The 23,248-nt window shown below is 43.6% G+C and overlaps 1 protein-coding gene across 1 annotated transcript; it reads right to left on the reverse strand.

Annotated features, from left to right (window-relative positions):
* Positions 1-532: 532 nt before the first annotated feature.
* Positions 533-21,958, reverse strand: LOC136578240 (zinc finger protein 665-like). Its single transcript, XM_066578101.1, has 10 exons — positions 21,835-21,958; positions 18,580-18,705; positions 13,590-13,745; positions 13,389-13,512; positions 11,292-11,389; positions 11,133-11,208; positions 9,238-9,335; positions 8,116-8,212; positions 7,374-7,487; positions 533-2,549 (listed from the first exon to the last, which is right to left on the reverse strand). The coding sequence occupies exons 2-10, from the start codon at positions 18,649-18,651 to the stop codon at positions 1,075-1,077; spliced, it is 2,310 nt and encodes a 769-aa protein (XP_066434198.1). The 5' UTR covers positions 18,652-18,705; positions 21,835-21,958; the 3' UTR covers positions 533-1,074.
* Between the last annotated feature and the right edge of the window lie 1,290 nt (positions 21,959-23,248).

Below are 23,248 nucleotides of genomic sequence, written 5' to 3' on the forward strand. Positions count from 1 at the left end.
GCTGTATATATGGTGTATGTAGTCTGTCCATATGGGTAGTATATGGCTGTATATATGTGCAGTCTGTTCATATGGGGGGGGTAAATGGCTATATATATATCTGTATACTACACTGTGCAGTTTGTGTGTATATGGTATGTATCTGTATATGTATAGTGTGTGTGTGTGTACATATGAGAGTATATACATACATACATACACACACTCAAGTATAGCTAGGCTTATACTTGAGTCAATAAGTTTTACGAGTTTTTTTTTTTTTGTGGTAAAACTTATTGACTCGGCTTATACTCAGGTCGGCTAATACTCCAGTATATACGATATGTGAGAATGGTCCACATTTCATCCTGGAAAAACTATTCATCTGTAACGGCAGTTAAGTATTGTTTTATTTACTAAACACTTTTTATTTTATTATATTCTATTGTGCTTGTAGATGTTATTTGACCAATATATATAAAAAAAATAACCTAATACTCCAATCATCCAACTTCAAAAAGCATTAAAGAGTCATAACTTTAGTAATATCCAGTTATATTTTATTATTCAGCAACATTAGCAATGTTCTTAACAATATTCATTTACTTGCACACGCTATATCTAGTCATAACAGTCCTTAAAATAGCGCAGCAAAGCAAGATATTTTATGGTAAAAATTACTTTCTTGAAGATCAAATATTGATACAGCCAGACAGGAGGAAAAAAGTTTATATGGAGCGGCCTTAGTTTGTTTGTTTTTTCCATGCCATTCTGGAACCGATAGCAGTGTGGGTGGACTTGTGAATGCAGTAAGAAGAAACTAGGTTCACGGTAAAATTTCAGCATGACTTTGGACTTCGACAAGCGTATTCTTTTCTTTTCTTATCCACAATACTTTTCCTCTGTGGATCCCGCTTATAGTTCCCTCAGGATAATATAAATTTGCATGTTTGGCAGATCCAGGCAAATTCCACTCAAAAAATAATCACTCTTATTGGCTGATTAAGGTCCAAGAAAACGCCAATATCTTAAGAGCATTTTTCACATTCCAAACATGTATATGGTTTCTCCTCACGGTTATTTTCCAAATATCGATTAGAACAACTTCTCCACTGTGTGACTTTTCATATGATCCTTCAGTTTAGCTTTAGCAATGTAACTTTTCCCACATTGTGAACATGAATATGGCTTCTCTCCTGTGTGAGTTTTCTGATGATCCCTAAGTTTGGCTTTAGCAATAAAACATTTCCCACATTCTGAACAAGAAAATGGTTTCTCTCCTGTGTGAATTCTCTGATGTGTAACGAGATGAGATTTAGATGTAAAACATTTTCCACATAGTGAACATAAATATGGCTTTTCTCCTGTGTGAATTCTTTCATGCATAACAAGATGTGTTTTGTGTGCAAAACCTTTCCCACATTCTGAACATGAATACGGCTTTTCTCCTGTGTGAATTCTCTCATGTATAACAAGATGTGATTTATTTGAAAAACATTTCCCACACAATGAACATGGAAAAGGCTTCTCCCCTGTATGACTTCTCTGATGTATAACTAGATGTGCTTTGTGCGTAAAACATTTCCCACATTCTGAACATGAATAAGGTCTTTCTCCTGTGTGAATTCTCTCATGTCTAGCAAGATGTGATCTGTATGTAAAACATTCCCCACATTCTGAACATGAATACGGCTTCTCTCCTGTGTGACTTCTCTTATGTATGACAAGATTTGATTTACGTGTAAAACATTTCCCACATTCTGAACATGGATACGGCTTTTCCCCTGTGTGACCTCTCCCATGTCTAACAAGATGAGATTTATGAGTAAAACATTCCCCACATTCTGCACATGAATATGGTTTCTCTCCTGTGTGAATTCTCTCATGTGAAATAAGATGTGCTTTATTTGAAAAACATTTCCCACATACAGAACATGAAAACGGCTTATCTCCCGTGTGAATCCTCTGGTGTGTAATAAGAGTTGATTTCACCGAAAAGCATTTCCCACATTCAGTACATGGAAACAGCATTTCTCCTGTGTGAATTCTCTCATGTCTTTCAAGATTTGATTTTGATGTAAAACATTTGCTACATTCTGAGCATGTAAATGGCTTTTCCCCAGTGTGACTTCTTTCATGTTGATCAAGGCCCGTTTTATGGGTAAAACATTTTCCACATTCAGAACAGGAATACGGCTTCTCACCTGTGTGAATTCTCTCATGTTGATCAAGGCCTGCTTTTTGGGTAAAGCATTTCCCACATTCTGAACATGAATAGGGCTTCTCCCCTGTGTGAATTCTTCTATGTGTAAAAAGACCTGAGCTTTTTGTAAACTGCTTTCCACATTCCCCACATCGAAACTTTTTAGCCCCGTTCTGATCTGCACTTGTAACAATCTGTAATCGGTCAGGAGAAGGTTCCTCAGGATTATATGATACATCTGTACTGTGAAGTCCCGGATGTACACCAAGGGTAATGAAATTTTCACCTGAATAGTGCGGCAGGATATCTTCCTCTTTGTAACGTAGTGATAACATGAAGTTTCCCTCAGAGTTCTGACTGGGAGTTTCTGTCGGGATTAAAAACAATTTTGTGATTTTTCTTTTTTCAAACAAAATAGGAATGTTAGAAATTTGTCTTATTAGGCTAAAAACACAGGTTTTGTTTGTGCTACAGTTTTTTGAACCACAAAAAAAGACTCAGGAGGAAAGAGAAGTGCGTTCTTTATATTTCCGTTTTTTTCAATCCAACCCGGTAAGCTTAAAAACTGCATCAAGAAGAGCCTGGGTGAATTTGGCCTTTTAAAGCTTTATATAACACTATACAATATATCAATGACAACATCCAGGATTTTGCTCTCCACTCAGTGACCACTTGCATTACATCAACCTGGGATGGATAAAACTTACATTTCTGAACATCAAAACCTTGTCTGGTGATCAGGACTAACCTCCTCTAACATATTTAGCACCATTTTAAAGGTCTCTTTCACACGGGGACCTACATGCGCAAAAATCACGCACGTAAAAAAACTCACGACTCTTAGAACCAATGGTTTCTTCTGGGAACGTTCAGGTGAAGGAATTTTAGACGCGCAAAAAACATCTGAACGTTCCCAAAGGAAACCATTGGTTCTTTTAGCCGTCAGTTTTTTATGCACGTAGGTCCCCATGTGAAAGAGGCCTAAGACCTGCGTCATACAGGTGTATTTGCGTAGCATTTTGCACGTGCAATACTCAGTGACTAGAACCCATTGATTTCAATCAGTTCATTCACATAAGCAAATTTCGCACATGCATTTCGTTTGAAAAAAACCCCCCAAAAACGCAGCATGCTTTATTTTCCTTTGCGCTTGTGCACGAAAATAGCATATATTGAACTAATTAACTTAATTACCCATTGCAATTAATGGGAGCATGCTTGCAGTTTTTTTCTGCACGCGCAAGTGCGCACGACCTGCACATTCAAAAAATACAGTAAAACACACATGGGCATTGCCCATCGCACAAATACGCAGCGCAAATGCGCTTACGCCATGTGACATCGGCGGGCAATGCAAAAACTTAATTCTGTTATTCAAAATGTAATTTAATTAAAAATGTGGACTTCAGCAAATATTCATTTCTTCAGTTAATTATAACAGGACCTATGTCTGTTCTCAATGTTATGCTGATAACAACTTTCAAAATATTACTATGCCTGGTTAAGACTTCTGTGAAGAACTGGTACAATAGTGTTAAAAAAAAAAAAATGTAAAAAATAGCAGTCCATCATTAACCCGATAAATCACAGTTTTCGGTAGAAGGGATATCCCTACATAGCAAGAAATTAATAGCCCTTTTATACGAGACTACAGTTGGGTAAACGACTGCACGAACGCAGACATCACCACTGAAATTCAGCAACTCAAATTCCCCGCCGCACGAAAAGATGGGACCTGACCTGTCTTTGATGCGCCCTGCACAGGAGCGCCTGTAGGCCCCTATCGGAGACTATGCGAGTCGGATGACAAATGGAGAAGGAGGGCTTCTCTGTAGTAGGGAGAGAAGGTTTACCCTGAAGGAGGTAATTACACTGACTGTCTTTATGCCTTTTAGCCCTTAACCTACCCAGTAGGGTAGTTTAAGGACTAAAAGGCATAATGACAGTCAGTGTTATTACCTCCTGTAGGGTAACCCTTCTCTCCCCACTACAGGAGAATTCCTCCACAGCGGGAAGAGAGAGCGGGGCTGGATGGGATGCCCCGAAGGAATCTCCCATAGCTGGGAGGGAGAGGGGGCGGGGCTATCCGCCACAGCAGGAAGAGAGGGCGGGGCTCGAGGGGTTCTCTGAGGGATTCCCCCATAGGAAGGCGAGAGAGAGGAGGTGATGCACACATCTAACCCCACCCTCTCTTCCCCTACTATGGGGGATTCCCTCAGGAAGTCCCCTCTAGACCCCCTCTCTCTAGCCCTGCTATGGGGGAATCCCTCAGGGTTCTCTGTAGATGAAGGGAGTCCTCGACAACGAAGGGAGCCCACTTATCCCTGCAGGGACTAAGAGGAGCTTAGAGCGGGACATTTAAAACTTGCTGTTCAGCCGAATGAGGGACTTCGGGGCTGCTGACGCAATCTCTGTCTCCTGTCACCAAACTTCTAAACAGCAGCGCTGTTTCTCTGCAACACACAGCTCCCGATTGTGTGAATGGCTGATTTTAATGCTAATTAAGCTCGGGGCTAAATTGAAGAAAATCATCCATTCATGCGCTTTTGTGCGCAGTTAGCTGCAATTTTATGGCATGCAGAATTTGGGCGCACGCAAGTCCCTTGTGTAAAAGAGACCTCTATGAGAACCGCTGAGCGGGAAGCATTTAGATGTAACAAGAAGCCAGTGATGGTTTTTAAGCTGACTGAAAGTCAACAATAAAAACCTGAGAATGAATTTTGAGTGATAATCGTCCCATGTAAATGGTCAGTTACTTGCAAGTGTAGTAGTGTAATAGAAAACAATAGACTCAACAATTGGGACGTGCATGCTGCTCATTCAGAGTAACTGAATCATTAATTGAAAGAAGAATTTTCAAAATAATAGCAGCAAAGATGTCTTTTGTGCGACTTTTGAAAAACAATCGTTGTCTGCTTTTATGCGCAAGGTGATCACTCTAACGTTGAGCGATCACTTTGCGCTCCGAGTGGGGGGAAGCAGAAGACAAGCGCTGGACCGCTGTGTTCTTCATACCCCGCTGTGTTCAGGGAGCGGGATGCAGCTGAAACAATAGTGAATTCCTGATTGTTGTCTTTAAGCATGCTGAAAGACAACGATCAGCGACTGCTTAACGAAAACTGCACGATGGGCTACTCTCTCACCCCGATACCTGAAAATAAAAATAAAAACGAACAAAAGATCCCACTCCACAAATAGCAAGCAACCACAGAACTTATCTGTGATATGCACGCAGAACTCTGACTCAAAACTTCAGGAGGAAACACTGCTCCCAGCACTGCCCTCTCTTGCTTCCAACAGTGCAGTTAGACACAACAATTATTGCTCAAAAGACAGCTTTAGAGCAATAATCGTTGTGTGTAAATGGGTCTTTAGAGTCATGTTGCACACTAGGGGCCCCTGTGGGACATTTCTAAAAATTGCGGAATCAGGGTATTAAATATTGAATTTTCATTCTTTGTTAACTCCTTCTGTGTGTTGCACCCGCTGCTTGCGAGAGGTAATTGTGTTACTGAAATAAACACCTGTTAACTCCACAGATCCCGGAAAGCAAATAGTTAACGGAAACTAAAAAAAAAATCTCTCTCTCTCTATAGGACTCTAACAAGTGAACATCCCTGCTATTAAGTGAATGGATCGTCGTGATAAAGATGCACTCACGCTTGAACCTGGGTTACACTCTCACCCTGATACCTGGAAAAAAAATAAAACAAACAAAAGATCCCACTCCACAAATAGCAAACATTCTTAGCTGTGGGTAGGTGATGCTATATGCATCATACATTTTTATATATTTTTTAAATATAAAAACGAATACAATTCACAGAGGCTTAAATCCTAGTGTGAACAGCCCCTGAAAGAGCAGCAATGAGGTAATCTGATCCCTCTCTTGTTCTGAAGATACCGACCACCGCATGTGAGTGTTTTAAAGGTACTTTTTTTTTGCTGAACCCCTATTATCGAGCACTAGAACCACTGACTTGTGGCAAGAAGAGAATATATAATTTATATCAGGGAACCACTCATAATGGAGTGCTCTTTAACCACTTAACGCTCCATGACATACAGTTTTATCATGGGATTCAAGATCTGCATGGAGGGGGATCGGGAGCTGATCCCGGCTCCATACAATGCGGGTGCTGGGTGTGACAGCTGACACCTGCCCACAACAGCTGTGATCATCATGATTGCTGTTAATCCTTTAAGTGCTCCTCTTGGTATTCTAGGGTCTCGAACGGCCCCCATGCAAATTAGTTACCATAGGGGGTTTCTAAACACAACACTATAGAAGGTCCAAATAATATCGCTTGACCATGATCACATACTATGACTAAAATGTGACTGATACCTCTATACTGTGTGAGACGGTGACCGGCAAGGTGCTGGAGGGCAGGTATATTTCACCTAGGATGCTCTCCTATGCTGCTTTGGGGAGCGCTTGGGCAGATACGTGCCACCGAGCACCCTGGGCTCGGTGGAGGAAGCCGGCAGTATAGTGTTAGTAGCATTAAGCTACTAACACGTTGTAGTAAGTAAGTGGCTCCAAGCTGCATAATCCGGGCCGGCTTTTCCTGGAGTGACCAAAGTGAAGGGTGGGATGGTCACTCCCACGTACCAGGTGGGGCTGGTACCAGGCCTTATAAAGCCTGGTCCTACAGGGCCTAGGAAGAGAGCTGAGACCTTTGCAGGTCTGAGAGTCCTGGCTGGCTGTGTGCAGGAGTCATTTGTTTACCGGTACGTAGACAGGGACGCTACATGTATAGTAAGTGCTCAGACGAGCAGGATTTACGTTATGTTTGCCTGATGTTAAGGCCTGTATTTTGCTTTTGTTTGCTTGGAAATAAACCCAGGCAAAGCCTGGACTAAAGACTTTATCCTATGTGTCACTGTCTCTGACTGCTTATGCCCAGGTTGCTACCGATCCTAACCGCTAATCCCTCACAACTGTCACTGAATTAAAAAGAAAAACACATTATAAAGACTAGCGTTGCCAATACTAACACTGTAAAAGGGCCAAATAATACTGTCACATCATGATCACACATTGGCATCATACTGTAAATGGAAAAAAAAAAAAAAAACACACACACACACCATGCAAAGACCAATATTACCCCTATAAAGTAACTACATAGTGATAGATACTAGTTCTACACAGACATTCTGCAAACTATATAAGCGATTACAGTACCATTATATCCAGTGATCCCAGGTGATGTCTTCTCTGATTGGAGCTGTTCACTTTGTCCATCTTCTCCATCCAGCCCAAACTGCCATGATAACTTCTCCCAGCTAAAACTTGTCTCTGGAGAAATTGACACAGAAGTTTTGGCTTCTTGCTTTTCCTGCAGCCTCCTTACATTCTCCACACAATCTACCCATCCGATGTGCCCCAGATAGTTATAATACCACTCGTGGTGATCCAAACAGTTCTAGTATCTCTAACAGCAAGAGTTGCTTTTAGTGCCCCCAATGAGCAATAATGCCTCCTTATACTCCTAATGAGTTATGCTGTAGAATAAAAAAACAATGGCATATTCACCTTTGTTACTAATCAACACTCTGCCATCCGCTGCCGAGTTCTCCACTTTGTCTACTAGCAGCCAATTATATGACCACTGCAGCTAATCCCTGGCCTCAGCCATTTGAGGCTGCAGATTGACCACAGAAGTCATAAGACCAGCTGTTGAGAGACGGGGAGAATTGAGCCGTATACAGTGGAACATAAGGCTAGCAACAGGCAAGTATACCATCGTTTTTTTACACCATGCCCATCTCCTGCAACAGTAAATATCAGTCTCAGGGGGGCCAGCCTGTCACGCCAGACCCTGCAGCCTAGGCCCCCCTGAAACACATATGCTAAGGCAGTAGTTACACCCCTAGCTCAAGGTGGAATTGAACCTTAAATATCCTCAAAGTTCATTATTCCATACCTGTGGGAATTTCCTCCTCCACTTCACTCTTACATGGGTTATCGCCCATACTTCTCTCTTCTTCTATTTCCACTTTAATATTAGCCACATCTTCAACCTGATTTGTTATATGGAAAAATTCAGAACAATAAAAACGGACACATGGGAAATTAACAGATCACAAGAAGAGACCTTTAAAATCTATGCCTACAATACCAAAAAGATCCCCCTCCCCTCCCCCCCCCCCCCCCCCCCACACACACACACACACACAGCAGGACCATAGAGTTCCACCACCCCCATAAAGCAGCACCCTAGAGAGTTCCACCCCCCCCCTCCACATAGAGCAGGACCGTAGAGCTCCACTTCCCCCCTCCATATAGCCACATAGAGCAGGACCATAGAGAGTACACACGTACACACACACACACACACACACCAGGACCATAGAGAGTTCCACCCCCTCCCCATATAGAGTAGAACCATAGTGATTCCTCCCCCCCCCCCCATAAAGCAGGACCATAGAGAGTTCCACTTTCCCCCTATAGAGCAAGACCATAGAGAGTTCCACCCCCCCCCCCCCATATAGAGCAGGACCACAGAGCTCTACTCCCCACTCTCGCCCCACATAGAGCAGGGCCATAGAGCTCCACCCCCTCCATCAAATAGAGCAGGAGCATAGAGCTCCCCCCCCCCACATAGAGCAGGACCATAGAGAGTTCCACTTCCCCCCCATAGAAAGTTCAACCACCCACATAAAGCAGGACCATAGAGAGCCCCCCATAAAGCAGAACCATAGAGGGTTCCACTTTCCCCCCATAGAGCAAGAGCATAGAGAGTTCCACTCCGACAAACTCCAAAATAGCGCAGGACCATAGAGCTCCCCCCCCCCCCCCCCACATAGAGCAGGACCATTGAGAGTTCCACCACCCCCCACATAGAGCAGGACCATACATAGTTCCACTCCCCCCGCCCCATAGAGCAAGACCATAGAGAGTTACACCCCCCATATAGAGCAGAACCATAGAGAGTTCCACCCCCCTCCCCATATAGAGTAGAACCATAGTGATTCCCCCCCATAGAACAGGACCAGAGAGTTCCACCCCGTTATATAGATGTAATACAGGGCTCAGCCTTGTCTACCTGATGGTTCTCTGGGTCATCTGGATCTTCCTCTGAATAGTCTGGGGAATACGGAGTACTGGGACATATCTCCTGCATATTTTCTTCTACGAGTTCATCTGTAGGAAACACACAATAGATTATCTGCCTGTGATGAAAAAAAAAAAAAAAAAATAGCCATATAGGAGGGGGTGCTGATAAGTATTTGGCTTTACCCAGAAAGAAACGAGATAGGAAGATAAAACTTTACATTTATTCCACATATTCTCCACTGATGTCAACACACTTCTTACATCGGTATTCCAAGTTCTGTAAGCCTTGCAAATAGAATGATTTCGGTTGTGCCTCAAACCAGTCATCCGTAGCAGCCATGGCATCAGAAATGGTGTGAGATTTGGTACCCTTGAGGTGTTTCTTCAGGTTTGGAAACAGATGATAGTCGGAGGGAGCTAGATCTGGTGAATAAGGTGGGTGATCAACCAGCTGGAAGCCTAGCTCACCAGTGTTGCCGTGGTCGCTTGTGCAGTGTGAGCGGAGGCGTTGTCTTGCAGGAACAAGATTCCTTTGGACAGCTTGTCGCGCCTTTTGGCCTTCAGAGTTGCCTTCAATAGGTCCAAAAGTTCAATGTAATACCTTGCATTGATGTTGGAACCATTTTGAAGGTAGTCCACTAGCAGCACGCCCTCCTTATCCCAGAACACAGACGCCATCACCTTAGTGGCTGATTTTTGCACTCTGAACTTCTTTGGGTGAGGAGAACCACTGTGCCTCCACTCCTGACTGCTCCTTGGTTTCAGGGTCATACAAATAAATCCAGGTCTCATCCATAGTGACCAGTCGATCCAGGAAGTTCTTATCAGTCCAGAAACACTGTAAAAAATGGACCAGGAGGTTTTCACTCGCATGCTTTTCTGATCTGTTGTCAAACATTTGGGGACCCAGTTTGCAGATCGCTTCTTCATGTTCAAATGTTCATGGATAATGACACAAACACGTTCACCAGAAATCCCCATGATGTCTGCTATTCCTTAAGCTGAAATTCGCCGATTCTCCAGTATGAGGTTGTGCACAGCATCAATGATCTCCGGAACAACAACCTCTCTCGGTTGTCCAGGACGTTCCTCATCATTGGTGCTGAAGTAGCCCGTTTTAAATTTGGCAACCCAGTTCTTAACTGTAGAATATGAAGGGCATTGATCCCCCAATGTCTGCGACATATCACCATGAATATCCTTCGCAGACTTTCCTTGCAGAAACAAGAGTTTTATCACTCCTCCGCTCTCATTTGCTGTGAATATTGCCTTAGACTCCGCCATTTTGTTTTCCCGCGTGCCTAGATCACTGTTGCCACAAGCTACAAACACAAAATTTTGAAAATACATATTAGACAAATAAGGCTTTAATGTGATGTAACATTCATTACCCTAAAAACAAAAAAAGAACACAAAGCCAAAGACTTATCAGCAGCCCCTCGTACTCACTATAGTATAACATAGGGGGGTGTCAGTGCCAGTGTGGTTCACACATGGTATGCAGCGCAGCCCGCTGGTTTGAAATATGAAGTCATTAATAGGCTGTGAACCCTGCATGGTGCACTACAGGTACTGTGGGGCCGGACACCGTCTGCATGTTTTACTTACGTGCAAGCATGATGCTGGGCAGCTGCCCCTCCATGCAGGGAGGATGTGTGAGTGGTTGTTATCAGTTACCTGCACCTGTGCTCCTCCTGATAGCAGTTGGGCTGCCTGTATGCTGAGGGATATGGTGCATTATCTGCACCCCCTATGTTATGCAATAGTGAGTATATGGCCTTTTTTGTGTTTTTTATTTGCCTGTGTCCTATTTTCATTTTATTTTGTGATGAACAGATGACAGGAGTATCTAGGTGACCCTCAAGGATCGGTCCCCCTCCTTACACTGCTGATCATCTGTTATATCTGTCTCTTCTTCTTCTTCTTTAACCTCAACCTTAAAATCAATCAGATCTTCACCCTAAACAGAGAAGAAAGATGTAGAATGATCTTTGGCTCCATCACTTTATGGTCAGATTCTGGTGAGACTTCAGTGTTGTCTACCTGATGGTCCTCTGGGACACTGGGGTCTTCATCTGGACAGTCCTGGGAATACAGAGGATGGCTACAACTCTCTGGAGGATTTCTCCTCCTGGCTCCTTCTGTGGATATACAAGCACACAGTGATGACTACATGAGCTCCTGTAGTTTTATCAGGACTACATAATCTTCTCCTCACCAAATTGATGAGAATACAGTCAGCTCTACACCATTGAATATTGCAGTTGCGACCCCTTTACTTTTTCTACTTAGGACATTAAGAATGATTGTGGCAAATTTCAAGTTCGTGTCGTACAGATGTGCGTTATTAGTTACATTACATAGGGGGTCACTTACTTTGGTGCTTAATATTGAATAATCAAGTTGCGACTCCTTAACTTTTCCTATTTAGGACCTAAAGAATGGTTGTGTCAAATTTCAAGTTAGTACAACACCGGGAAGTTAGAGAATTAGTGGCGAGTGAGTGAGTCAGGGCTTTCGCATATATAGATACAATCAGACACACATAAAATGCATTTCCATTTTTCAACGCTGCATTTACTGCGATTTCAGCAGCATTGGCACGTGTTTTGGTTGTGTTTTCAGCGCAGCTAAAAACACAGCCAAGGAAGCTGTAAAAAAAAATAAATAAAAAAAAAAATATATATATATATATATATATATATATATATATATATATATATATATATATATATATTATATAAAAAAGCTATACTTACCTAGCAGGTGCTGTCCGGGTCCTTCCCGCTGCTCCTCAGCGTTCCTGCAGGCTTCCCTGCAGTTGTCTACGCCAACAGAGTATCTCTTGCTGGTAATGGAGCCAGTGCTCGATACACCCATCATAGGCATTCATTGAATGGCTGTGATTGGCTAAGCCAGCACTCAAGAACTAATCAGAGCAGTCTCTTGCTGAAGGCAAAGTTTTCAATCCTTGTTACCAGCAAGAGATGCTCTGTCGGCCCTGACAACTATAAGTAAGCCTGCAGAAATGCCGGAGAGAAGTGGGAGGGACATGGACGGCGCCTGCTAGGCGGGTATTTATTAATTTTTTTCATGTAGTGTAGCTAGGGCGTTTAGAGCCGTCAAAAACGCAGTACCAAGTTGTGCTGCGTTTCCAGCAGCGCTGAAAACTCTGCCCATTCATTTCAATGGGCGCCGCACAGAGTTTAAAACGCTGAAACGTTCGAAAATAGAACATACACCGTCCGAAGATCAAGCGGCTGTCTGCACCTGTGTGAGCGGTCCCATTGAAAACAATCTTTGCTTTGACAAAGATCTTTTTGAAACATCGAAACGTTGCAGCTTTTACAATGGAGGAAGAATAAAGGTTATGTTTTATTGCATTCCTGCATGCTGCCACTAATCTTCTTTTCTATGAAAACAATGGGAGAGTTGTACAACGAATAACGCCTGTGTGAAGGGGGCCTTAGTATGCATTAGGTGAATGCAGCCCCATACATACATCTCATCAATGCAACAATGTAATGTGAAAAAAAAAACTTTACTGGGAGCTCCTACACTACATATCATTGTACACTGTATACGTGTACTGCACATGACAGTATTAACCCTTTCAATCCACTGTCTGACGTCTTCCTACATTCTGATTGAAGTTTGTACAGCTCCAACGTCAGAAGACGTCCGACAGGGTATTCTTACTGTCTATTGCCAGCCACTCAGCTGTCGGAGCCTCTCTAGGGCACACACACTGGCTTTAGCCAGCAGATGGCACCATTGTATAACAGCAAAGAGAGAAAGCCTTTTAGGAAACCCTGAATCCAAAATTGGATTGGAAAGGGTTAAAAGGGCTGTCCAGTTGTAAACTATTGATCTCCTATACTCAGGATAGTTTATCAATAGCACATCAGCGGAAGCCTGTGGCCGGAGACTGCCGCCAATTAGCTGTTTACTTGTGCCGATATGTGCAGGAAGCTCTGTTCGCACTGCAGTGGCCAGCTTGGTATTGCAGGCCAAGTTCCTATTCACTCCAATGTAATACCCAATCATAGGCCCTCAATACTTTACAACTGGACAACCCTTTTGAGGCTTCAAAACGTTCACCAGTGCCAGCCATGCCCATTTATACAGGTATCTTCTTACCTTGTGATGTGAGGAACTGGTGTTCTTCCATCACGATGTCCTCATACAGAACCCGGTGCCCATCTACATACTCCCACTCCTCCAAGGAGAAATAGACAGCGACATCCTGACACCTTATAGGAACCTGACACACACAATATACAGTCATCACCCAGACCCCTCCTGTTACTGTATAACATCCCACGTTCCCTGCAGCATCACCTCTCCTGTCAGCAGCTCTGTCATCTTGTTGGCGAGTTCTAGGACCTTCTGTATCAGGGAGTGAGGGGGAGGCTCTGTGATGGGGCTCCATCCTATTGACTCCTGGAGATGAATGATGGGAGTCACGGCCGCAGTCTTCTTCACTACTGTGTAATCCTGTGGATGGAGAGAGATACTTAGAGAACTATACCGAGTATTCCTTCCTCAGGAACAACTGGAGATTGGACCCTGTTATAGAACTCCAGTGAGAACTCATCTGGACTACCGATATCAGTTCTTGAGATATCAGCAGTAACATAGCGCAAGTCCAAACAGAGATACAAACATGGTGGGAGGTCTCACATACAACACTTATTAGGAAAGACAAGAGAGTATTCCGATAATATCAAGTTATCCCCCATCAGTAGGGGTATGACAACTTGGAACCGTGTCCATCTGTGCGATTGGAAATTAACGAAGTGATAATGTGTATGATCGGCCACCACTCCAATAATTTCAATGGGACTGCTGGAGATAGCGGAGATCAAAAGCTTCACTGCCTGGTATAAACATACAGACATGAGAAAAACTAAGTATATTCTCTTTGATACCTCTGGTTTTATTTAACGGAACAGAATAAGACAAAGACAACACGTGTTTCTCTGAAGGTTCTAAAAAGACAGACACAATTCTGGGATGCATAGAGTCTAGATCATGTAAGGTACCGGAGGCAGTGCATCTTGTAGGGCGAACGAGCCAAAATTCATCGCGATCAGTATTTGTTCGCGCGGTCATGCAAACAAATATGTGATCAGTTAGCAGTTCTCTCTCCTCCCCACTGCCGCCCATACGTACCACTAATTGGTGGTGAGCGCCGGCGGAAACTGCTGCTGCTCCCCCACCTCCACCAATTGGCTTCTTCCCTTCCTCCTGCCCTACACAGTATGACACGGAGCTCTGGTGTTTCAGACCTCTGCTGCTCCATCGCCTGGTACTATCCCCTACACTGTCCCTGGGTGAGTTCACATTATTTTTCCCCTATTTTCCTCCTCCAAAACAGGGGTGCGTCTTATAAAACGAAAAATACGGTAATTACCCCGTCTATTCTTCATTAGTCAGATCTCATCTGGAATACTGTGTCCAGTTCTGGGCAGCCCGATTTAAAAAAGGTCATTGACAAACTGAAGCAAGTTCAGAGAAGAGCTACCAGGATGGTGAGCAGTCTGCAAACAATGTCCTATGAGGAACTGTTAAGGAATTGGAGAATGCTCAGCTTCCAAAGAAGAAGACAGAATAGCTGTCTACAAATATCTGCCACAGTGCAGAGGGATCAGCCCTATTCTCATTTGCACAAGGAAAGACTAGAAGCAATGGGATGAAACTGAAAGGGAGGAGACACAGATTAGATATTAGACAGTGAGGGTGATCAATGAGTGGAACAGGTTGCCATGGGAAGTGGTGATTTCTCCTTTAATGGAAGTTTTCAAACAGAAAACTTCTATTGAAGGTTTGACAGTTGTTGTGAGGCAATTGGCCATTATGCCCAGTGGCACTTTTGGCAAAATAAAAACCCAGCATAGCAGCACAAACATCTCTACTTCGTTCTAGTCTCTCTAAAGGACATTGTTCTAGAAGGATTATATTTTTTTCTGGTGCAACTTTTTCTGCTGGCAACCCTTCCTAACAAGCCATAATTGTTCAGTATTTTTCTAAATTGTACTGTCCTGAACTTGAACATTTAACTGAGGCCTATAAGGTCTGAGGTTTAGCTCTGGGGTTTTTTGCAATTTCTCTGAACATTGCATGATTTGACCTTGTGGTGAATTTGCTGGGACGTCCACTTCTGGGAAGACTGTCAATTGTCTGAATATTTTCCACTTGTGAATAATCTTTCTCACTGTAGAATGATGGAAATGGCCTTATTACCCTTCCCAGATTGATGGGCAACAACTACTTCTCTAAGATCAATGCTGTTGTCTTTTCTCCTTAGCATTGTGTTAACACAGGGCAATTGCCAAAATGTCAGCTTTTTTAGTCTACATTCACACGGTCAAGTGCGAGATCGCGCCCGAGTATCGTGCTTGCCAATGGGCATTTTTCATTCAAAAAACACCTCGCATCACTTATGTGAAATTATAATCTTCAGGCGGGGGTCTCACGTGCGTCAGAGAATCACAAGTGTTTCCCATTGATTTAAATCGGAAACATCACATCGCACAGCATGCAAGGTCCCATTGAAAGCAATGGGCAAGGTGTTGCAAGGAAACGCAAAAAGATTCAACATGCTGCGATTTTGATTCCTACAGCATCGTTGCGAGGGAAGGGCAGGGGGAGTTGGAGAAATCGCTCATGTGGATAAATCCATTCCAAAGAATCCATATTCGGACGAGTTTTGTGCATCTCACAATGCACGATTCTCACCCATGTGAATGTAGGTATATATTTATAGTTGGTCATACTTGATGATCAGTTATTTAAGGGCATTAGATTAGCGGCACAAGGCTTTTGCATTTTGGCCTAGTGTGTGTTAAATTTAAAAAAAAATGGCACAGTGTAATTAGTCATGTGGTGTTGTTCATCTGAGGCTGTGTTTACCTAATCTGAAGACCTTCTCAGAACCAGTTGTTTGAATATGTTCCGATACATAAAACCATGGAATTCAAAGAGGGTGTACTTCGTTTTTCTAACGTCAAAGAGGATAATTATATAAGAGCAGTCAAGACAGACCATGAGCTCCCGTCCTGCGGTCATCTTCTATGTCTCTATATAGATGGCAGACCAGATGGACCATGCCATCAGTCTTCTATGTCTCTATATAGAGGTCAAAATAACGGCAAAAATCATGTCCTACAGGCTGCACTCCGGCATCTGATCCTCTTGTTCCCAGCCTTTTTGTCTTAGTTACAACACGCCTACTTGACACGCTCATTGCTCCTACATCATTACAAATTGGTCCATTGGTCACCATTAGAGATGAGCGAACCCGTAGAAGCCAAATTTGGTTTCAACCAGAAGTTCATATGTAAGTGCAGTAAAAACCCTTAAAACATACCCAAATTTAACAAGTTTTCAAAAATATACCTTTATGAGTCTCTGAAAAAGATATATCTTACCATTTTCATTTGCTGCTGTTTGCAACATTTCATGTCGTTAAGTTCTGATTTCCAAGTAGTCTTCTCTATTTTTCTGCTAAGTGCTGTTCATTATAAGGGATGAAGCGTGTAGCAAGACTAGATGAAGCCAAAGAAAAAACACCTAGCGCTTCCGAGGGTTGATTGCAAAAAAATCCTATCCTGTACCATTTAACTCTTTATTGGAAAGCATGCAATGCGTTTCGGCCCGTAACAACTGAGCCTTTGTCAAGCATCAAGAAGATTTTTTCAATCAACCCTCGGAAGCGCTAGGTGTTTTTTCTTTGGCTTCATCTGGGCTACCGGCATTTGGGTCTTTCCTTGGAAGACACAAGATCACCAAGCGGCTCTCCTGGCCCACAGGATAGAGGGAAGGATTGTGAAGAAACATCTTCTCATTGCTACATGCCTGCTGGGACATGGAGGTACTAGTGGGGTGCCCCCATAGGGAACTCCACTGAGTACCGGGTAAATCCCTTAAATTATATACCTCATATACAACTAAAGGTTATCTAGTGGAGCGCTGTTCTGATTCTATATTACGTGTAGCAAGACTAGCATTCTGCCAGTAGTTCACTGTCTTAACTTCCTTGCCGTTACATCCCATGCTGCATTGCATTGTCTCTGGTGCAATGAGCAGGGAGGCGGTATCTGAATGCCCAGCCCATGCTTTTCCAGGATGATACAGGCCTTCAGAGACATTCTGTCCAAATAGTTAGTAAACCCAATATTAATGTGCGCACACACACACACACACACACACACACACACACACACACACACACACACACACACGCTGTAACAGCAGGAGAGACAGAGACTTGGAGATTCTTATCACAGTGTCTGTAGATTTGTCTGCCTGCAGCCCGCCCTAAAGTTAGGGCCCCTTTTAAAACTAGTATTGAACAATGGTAATGGTGGTCTCTTAAAGCTCAGTCGCTGGGAATGCTGCCTTGCAGCACTGGGGTCCCAAATTCAACTCAAACAAAGGACAACACCTACATGGAATTTGTAAAACTCCATGTAGATGTTGTCTTTACATCTGAACCTAGGACTCCTGCACTGCAAGGCAACAGTGCTAATTACTGAACTACCATGCTGCTGCTCCTTTCTTCCTCTTGGATTTTTCCTACTCTGAAGGAAGAAAAGGACAAAAAGGAGCACAAGAACATACAAACTCCACTCAGAGGTCCTTGGTCAGATTTAAACCAAGGACCTAAACACTGCAAGACAACAGTGTTAACCACTCAGTTAACATGCTTCTTTCTTCCCTCTCCTCTAGAACGTGAAGAACAACAACAACAATGCATGGAAGAGAATTAGGAGAACAAGGAGGTGAAAGAGAAGGCGAAGAAGGCAAGGACTGCAATGAAGAACAACACAAAGAAGTAAAAGTAGGAGAAAGAAGAGTAGAAGCTTAGAAGAAGAAGCAGAAGGAAGAAGAAAAAAAAAAGAAGATCAGTGGTTCATGCTATTGCCTTGCAGTGCTGGAGTCCTAGGTTCAAATATGGCCAAGGACAAAATTTGCATGGAGTTTTACAAGGTCCATGCCAGTGTTGGCCTTGGGTCAGATTTGAACCTAGAACCCCAACACTGCAAAGTAGGTGCTAACCACTGAGCTTCAGGAAACAAACACCACCGTTTCAAGGCTCATAGACAGTAATCAATACTAACTTTAAGGGCTTTTATGAACATCTGTTTTTTATGAACTAATTCGGACAGAGACAAACTTTTCAAAATTTCGCTTATCTCCAGTCACATGACTGACCATATTGGTGGCCGATATTCACGTTTTCTGCTATTCAGTTCTTTTCCTTCACTTGGATAGTTTGGAAGCTCTTATAATACAATAAAGATGATAGAAATGTAGAAAAGTTCACCTCTCTGGTCAGCAGGTAGATGATCTCCAAGGTGATGTCTAATATTCTTCTGGTAATTTCCTTCCTGTCCATCCTTGGTGGGTCATTCAGGAGATGGATGATGGAGGTTCTGGTACTGCAGCGTCTCTATGAGAGAAGGAGAAATACAGAAAATAATTAGTGACATCCATAACCTCGCTTACTGAGAGAGGCTGCTTCTCAGATTCTCAGAGAATATAGTATATCATATGGACAGGATTACCAGCTCCTTCCCCAATAACTGAATGACGCCATCTGCTGATGGCCCCATCTGCTGATCGTTTCTTCTGCTAAATGTTTGCAGGTTCCTTCTCACAATAGCACGTTTCATCTCTCTCCATTGAGACCTGGAATCTTTGCTGAACATTCTTATGTACTTTTGGATGTCCTTTGGGTTATTGCCCTGCCGTAGGACCCATTCTGTAGTTTTCTTAAACATGAAGCATTCTTGTAATAATTCTAATTTATATATTTAGAGTAATAAATATATATCCATTTTGTATCCATCTTCTATCTTACATGCTTCAGCCTGACATCTAGTATAACCTTGCTTGGTCAAAACATCCCATATGCTCAGTACTTTGAGACAAGGGAACCAGACTACACAACCTTGGATGCTATCAGCACCTGTTCTCCATGAGAAGCCAATTTTACAGAAATCTCATGAGACATAGTTTCACTCGGCCCGAGAGAAGTCCTGCTTGACACCTAAGATGTCACTGTTCCTGTTTAATTTTAATAACCAATGATAATAAATGAATGATAATAAATTATAATTATTACAAGTGAGGTGTGTTCTGGCCTCGTTGCAAATGTCTTTATATATATACTTCTGCTTGTTAATGGGATAAACAGAAGAACTTACTTGATTACACTAGTAAAACGAGTATAGGTCATTCTGTTCAAGGAGTACTCCCTCACTGTGTCTTACTCTAGGTGAAGGGGGAAGGTGCTGTTCCTCCTTAGCTTGCACCCATAAAACAGTTTTGTTTTGTGTGCGGGCCTAGTACAGGGTGAAACCACCTAAGGCCTCATGTCCAAGGTAAAAAGATGATTTAAATTCTGCAGCGTTTTCCCGCATGCGGATCCGCGCCCCATAGGGATGCATTGGACACCCGCAGGTAGTTAAATACCTGCGGATGTCATTTTTCCCTTCAGGAGCGGATTGTGTGTGCGGGAAAAAAAAACACGACATGCTCCATTTTAGTGCAGGGCTCCCGCGGGGACGGCTCCCGCAGGCTTCTATTGAAGCCTATGGAAGCCGTATGGATCTGCGGAACACCCGCACCTGAATTAAGACTTACCTGTCTGGACGCTGCGGATCTTCCCTCGGTCGCGGCCGGATCTTCTTTCTTTGGCCCGGCAGATGTGCCCGGCGCATGCGCGCGGCACACTGCCGGAATGCCGAGCACATCTGCCGGGCTGAAGAAAGAAGATCCGGTCGTGATGGAGGGAAGATCCGCAGTGTCCGGACAGGTAAGTTTAATCTTTTTTTAGCCTCATGTCCCTGGGAAAGGAGGGACCCGCTGCCGGATTCTGCATGGAGAATCCGCAGTGGGCCTGATTTTCCCCGTGGACATGAGGCCTTAATGTATCCAGCTTGGCCTGAAGATGTTTGGAAGCTGTACATGGTTTTGACTTTTGTCTCTCATCAATGTTCCTCTTTCTACCGGGTCTTGGAAGGTCCTTGATTGTTCCAGGAGCAACAAACTTCTTGTTAACATTTGGAAGTGTTAAAGTCAGGATGCCAAGGTCTTTGAAGATCATCTTGTACCCTTTCAGACTGCTTGCACTGCATTTCTGCTCAGACCTCTCATTTGCAACAGAGAAGAACGATGGGGTGTGTGAAAAAAAGCTGTCACATGTGTTCAAAATTGTGGTAAGACGCTGCGGTTCTGAGCAACGTTTAACTGAACGCATGTGTGAAAGTGGCTTAAAAAAATAGTTAAAATTAAATAAAATTAAATATTCACCTATCCTCGCAGTTCCTGGTCCAGTGTCGCAGTCCAGCTGCTTGCCGCACGGAACCCAGAAGAAGCATTGGGCAGTCATATGCCATTCATTGTGCATGTAACCACTCAGCCACTCACAGGCTTCAGCGGTGATTCTTCTATAGAGGTCACATATATAATGTACGGCACTTGGCCACTCGCAGGTACTTCTGGGTTTCATGCAGTAGGCACTGGGGCCGCAGCGCTGGGCAGGAAGCTGTCAAGATAGGTGAATATTCGATTATTGTTAATTTTAAGCCCTTTTAACTTTTTTTTTTTTTTTAAGTCCTAGAGAACCCCTTTAACTTTCAGAGGGGCCAATAATGTTTTGAACAACTATTAATCCCCAGAGGGAGATATGAATGTACCTGATAGTGCTGCATATATAGCCTTTGGCTGATAACCAAGGGAGAATAGCACAACACCCCAAAATAAGCTTCCTTACAGCTGCATACATAACCTCCAAAAATGGCAGGAAACAGAGAGAACAGCAATCCCACCCTGATGTAAGCTCACCTATGGAGATCTATATGTATATCTTCAGCAATATATGTTCCTCTAATAATGGCTAATAGTGCAGAGAACAGCACAATAACCCCCGATGTAAGCTTAACTTACTGCTGGGTAATATATAAACAGAAGGGCAATTTTATATATATATTACATACGGTACATACACACATATACATATATAAAAGTGTTGTGGGGTTTTCTCTGATAACAGAGAAAGCTACTGGTCCCCAGCGTGCTTCCAGGATCACGTGACATGCTTGTCACATGATCTGCCTACCTGGAAACACATTGGGAAGAGGCCAGGAGTGGGAGGAACGACGTAGGTGATTTTAGCTGATTTTTATCTTTAGGGTAAGGTGGGGGGTACATGCCTCCTGAGACGGCGCCCCACATCCAGGATGGTAGGGTAGCACGCTTTAAACTATCTGAGAGACTATGGAAAGTTTGGTTCCACTATCCCAAAACAAAGGACAGGATCATAAAATCCATTTGGACATTGCCGGATGGGGTATTATAAGCCAGAGGGGAAGCGCAAAGTATCCTATACCTTGTCTGATGTCGCTCGCACAGAGGATTTTGTTAATTAAATTGCTTCATTTTCTATAGTTCGCTTTTGACTTAATTTAAGAAAATTATTGCAAAAATGCAGTTTTGCCATTAATGTGGCCAGAAGTGTATACAATATATATATGTGTATATATATATCTGGGAGAGGAGCACAATGTAAGCTTACCTCCCTGCTGGCTGTAGAGAGCGGCTGATAACAGAGACCAGCAGACCCCAGCTCACCGACCAGGACCTGCTCAGTATCTGCTGCACACTGAGGGCTGAAGGACCTGCCGTGATGTCACTGTCATGTTTTCCGGGGGCGGAGCTCAGCAGTGCTGTGAATGACATGTGATGACTGTTCACTTCACTACTGAGCCCCGCCCCATTATGTCCGGATCACGTGACAGTGACATCATCACAGGTCCTTCAGCTCTTGTGTAGTTGGTTACGTCTCCAATGGTGATGAGTCTATAAATCCGGCTGGGCTGACGGGACACTTGGCTTGTAGAACCCGTCCGGTCCGGTACGAGGGGGGAGGGGGATTTCTGTAAGTTTATGTCTGCCAGGAGCAGTGAGGCGGATGGCAAGTTCAATGGAAGTTAATTCTTTCGCAAAAGTTTTTTGAGGATTTTTATTTGTAGTTTGTTAAAAAGCATAAATTTCATGTACTTCATTACAAGTTTTTGGGGTTTTTTTTATAAAGATTTGATTTTTCAGGATATTTTTTTTTCAAATTGAGAAGTCTGTAGGAAAACACCTTAAAAATGCAACGGAGGGCGCTTACCCACTAGCGCTATTTTTTCTTGCGATACGGTTTCATTCTCATTTGCGATTTTTACTCTAAAGCCTCGCAGCGCTAAGAGAAATTTGCAATATTGCTCAGTGTTTTCAATGGGGCCGGCGGCAGCAGCGCTGGCCCCTGTGGCAGCTATGGGCTGAAATCTCGTCCACATGGCTTGCTAACCCCGAGACTAGCGGCCGCAGGCGGACTTGCCGCGGCGAAATTCCGCTGCAAATCCGCCCTGTGTGAACCCAGCCTTAGGCTTACATTATTAGCTGTAAATGCTTCTGTTTGAGAGCGGGCCCGCATTAACATGGAAGCATTTACAGCTAATAATTTAAGCCCTACACTGAAACTAACCCTAATCCTCCATCCCAGGCAAAACTCATTCCCCACGCCACTAGGAGTTTGCCGCCTGTCTAACATCATCTCCAATCCGGCTCCCCCGCACCCACACACCACCGCCAAGCTGTTACCGAGGTTACTCCCCTCCATCCAGCGAGAGGGTCCCCCTCTTCATGGGCGCAGTAGGAGGACAAGAGCAGCTTTCCGCAGCGCACCACGAGCCAGCCGTGAGTGGAGAAGGGAGACCAGGGGGATGAGTGGCAGGACTTGAGAGCCCGACGGGAGCGAGCCATGAGCAAAGAAGGGACATCGGGGTGGTGAGTGGCAGCTCCTGGGAGGCCAAGGACAGGAGCGAGCCATACAGCCAATCAGGGACTGGGGGCGTCACGTGGCTGTCAAGCAGCCTTACTCTTGTTTCCACGCATACTTGTGGTGGAGACAAGATACAATAGTACAGCTTGAAATGTAAGCA

Source organism: Eleutherodactylus coqui, chromosome 9 (assembly GCF_035609145.1).
Source record: "Eleutherodactylus coqui strain aEleCoq1 chromosome 9, aEleCoq1.hap1, whole genome shotgun sequence".
Lineage (NCBI taxonomy): Eukaryota > Metazoa > Chordata > Amphibia > Anura > Eleutherodactylidae > Eleutherodactylus > Eleutherodactylus coqui.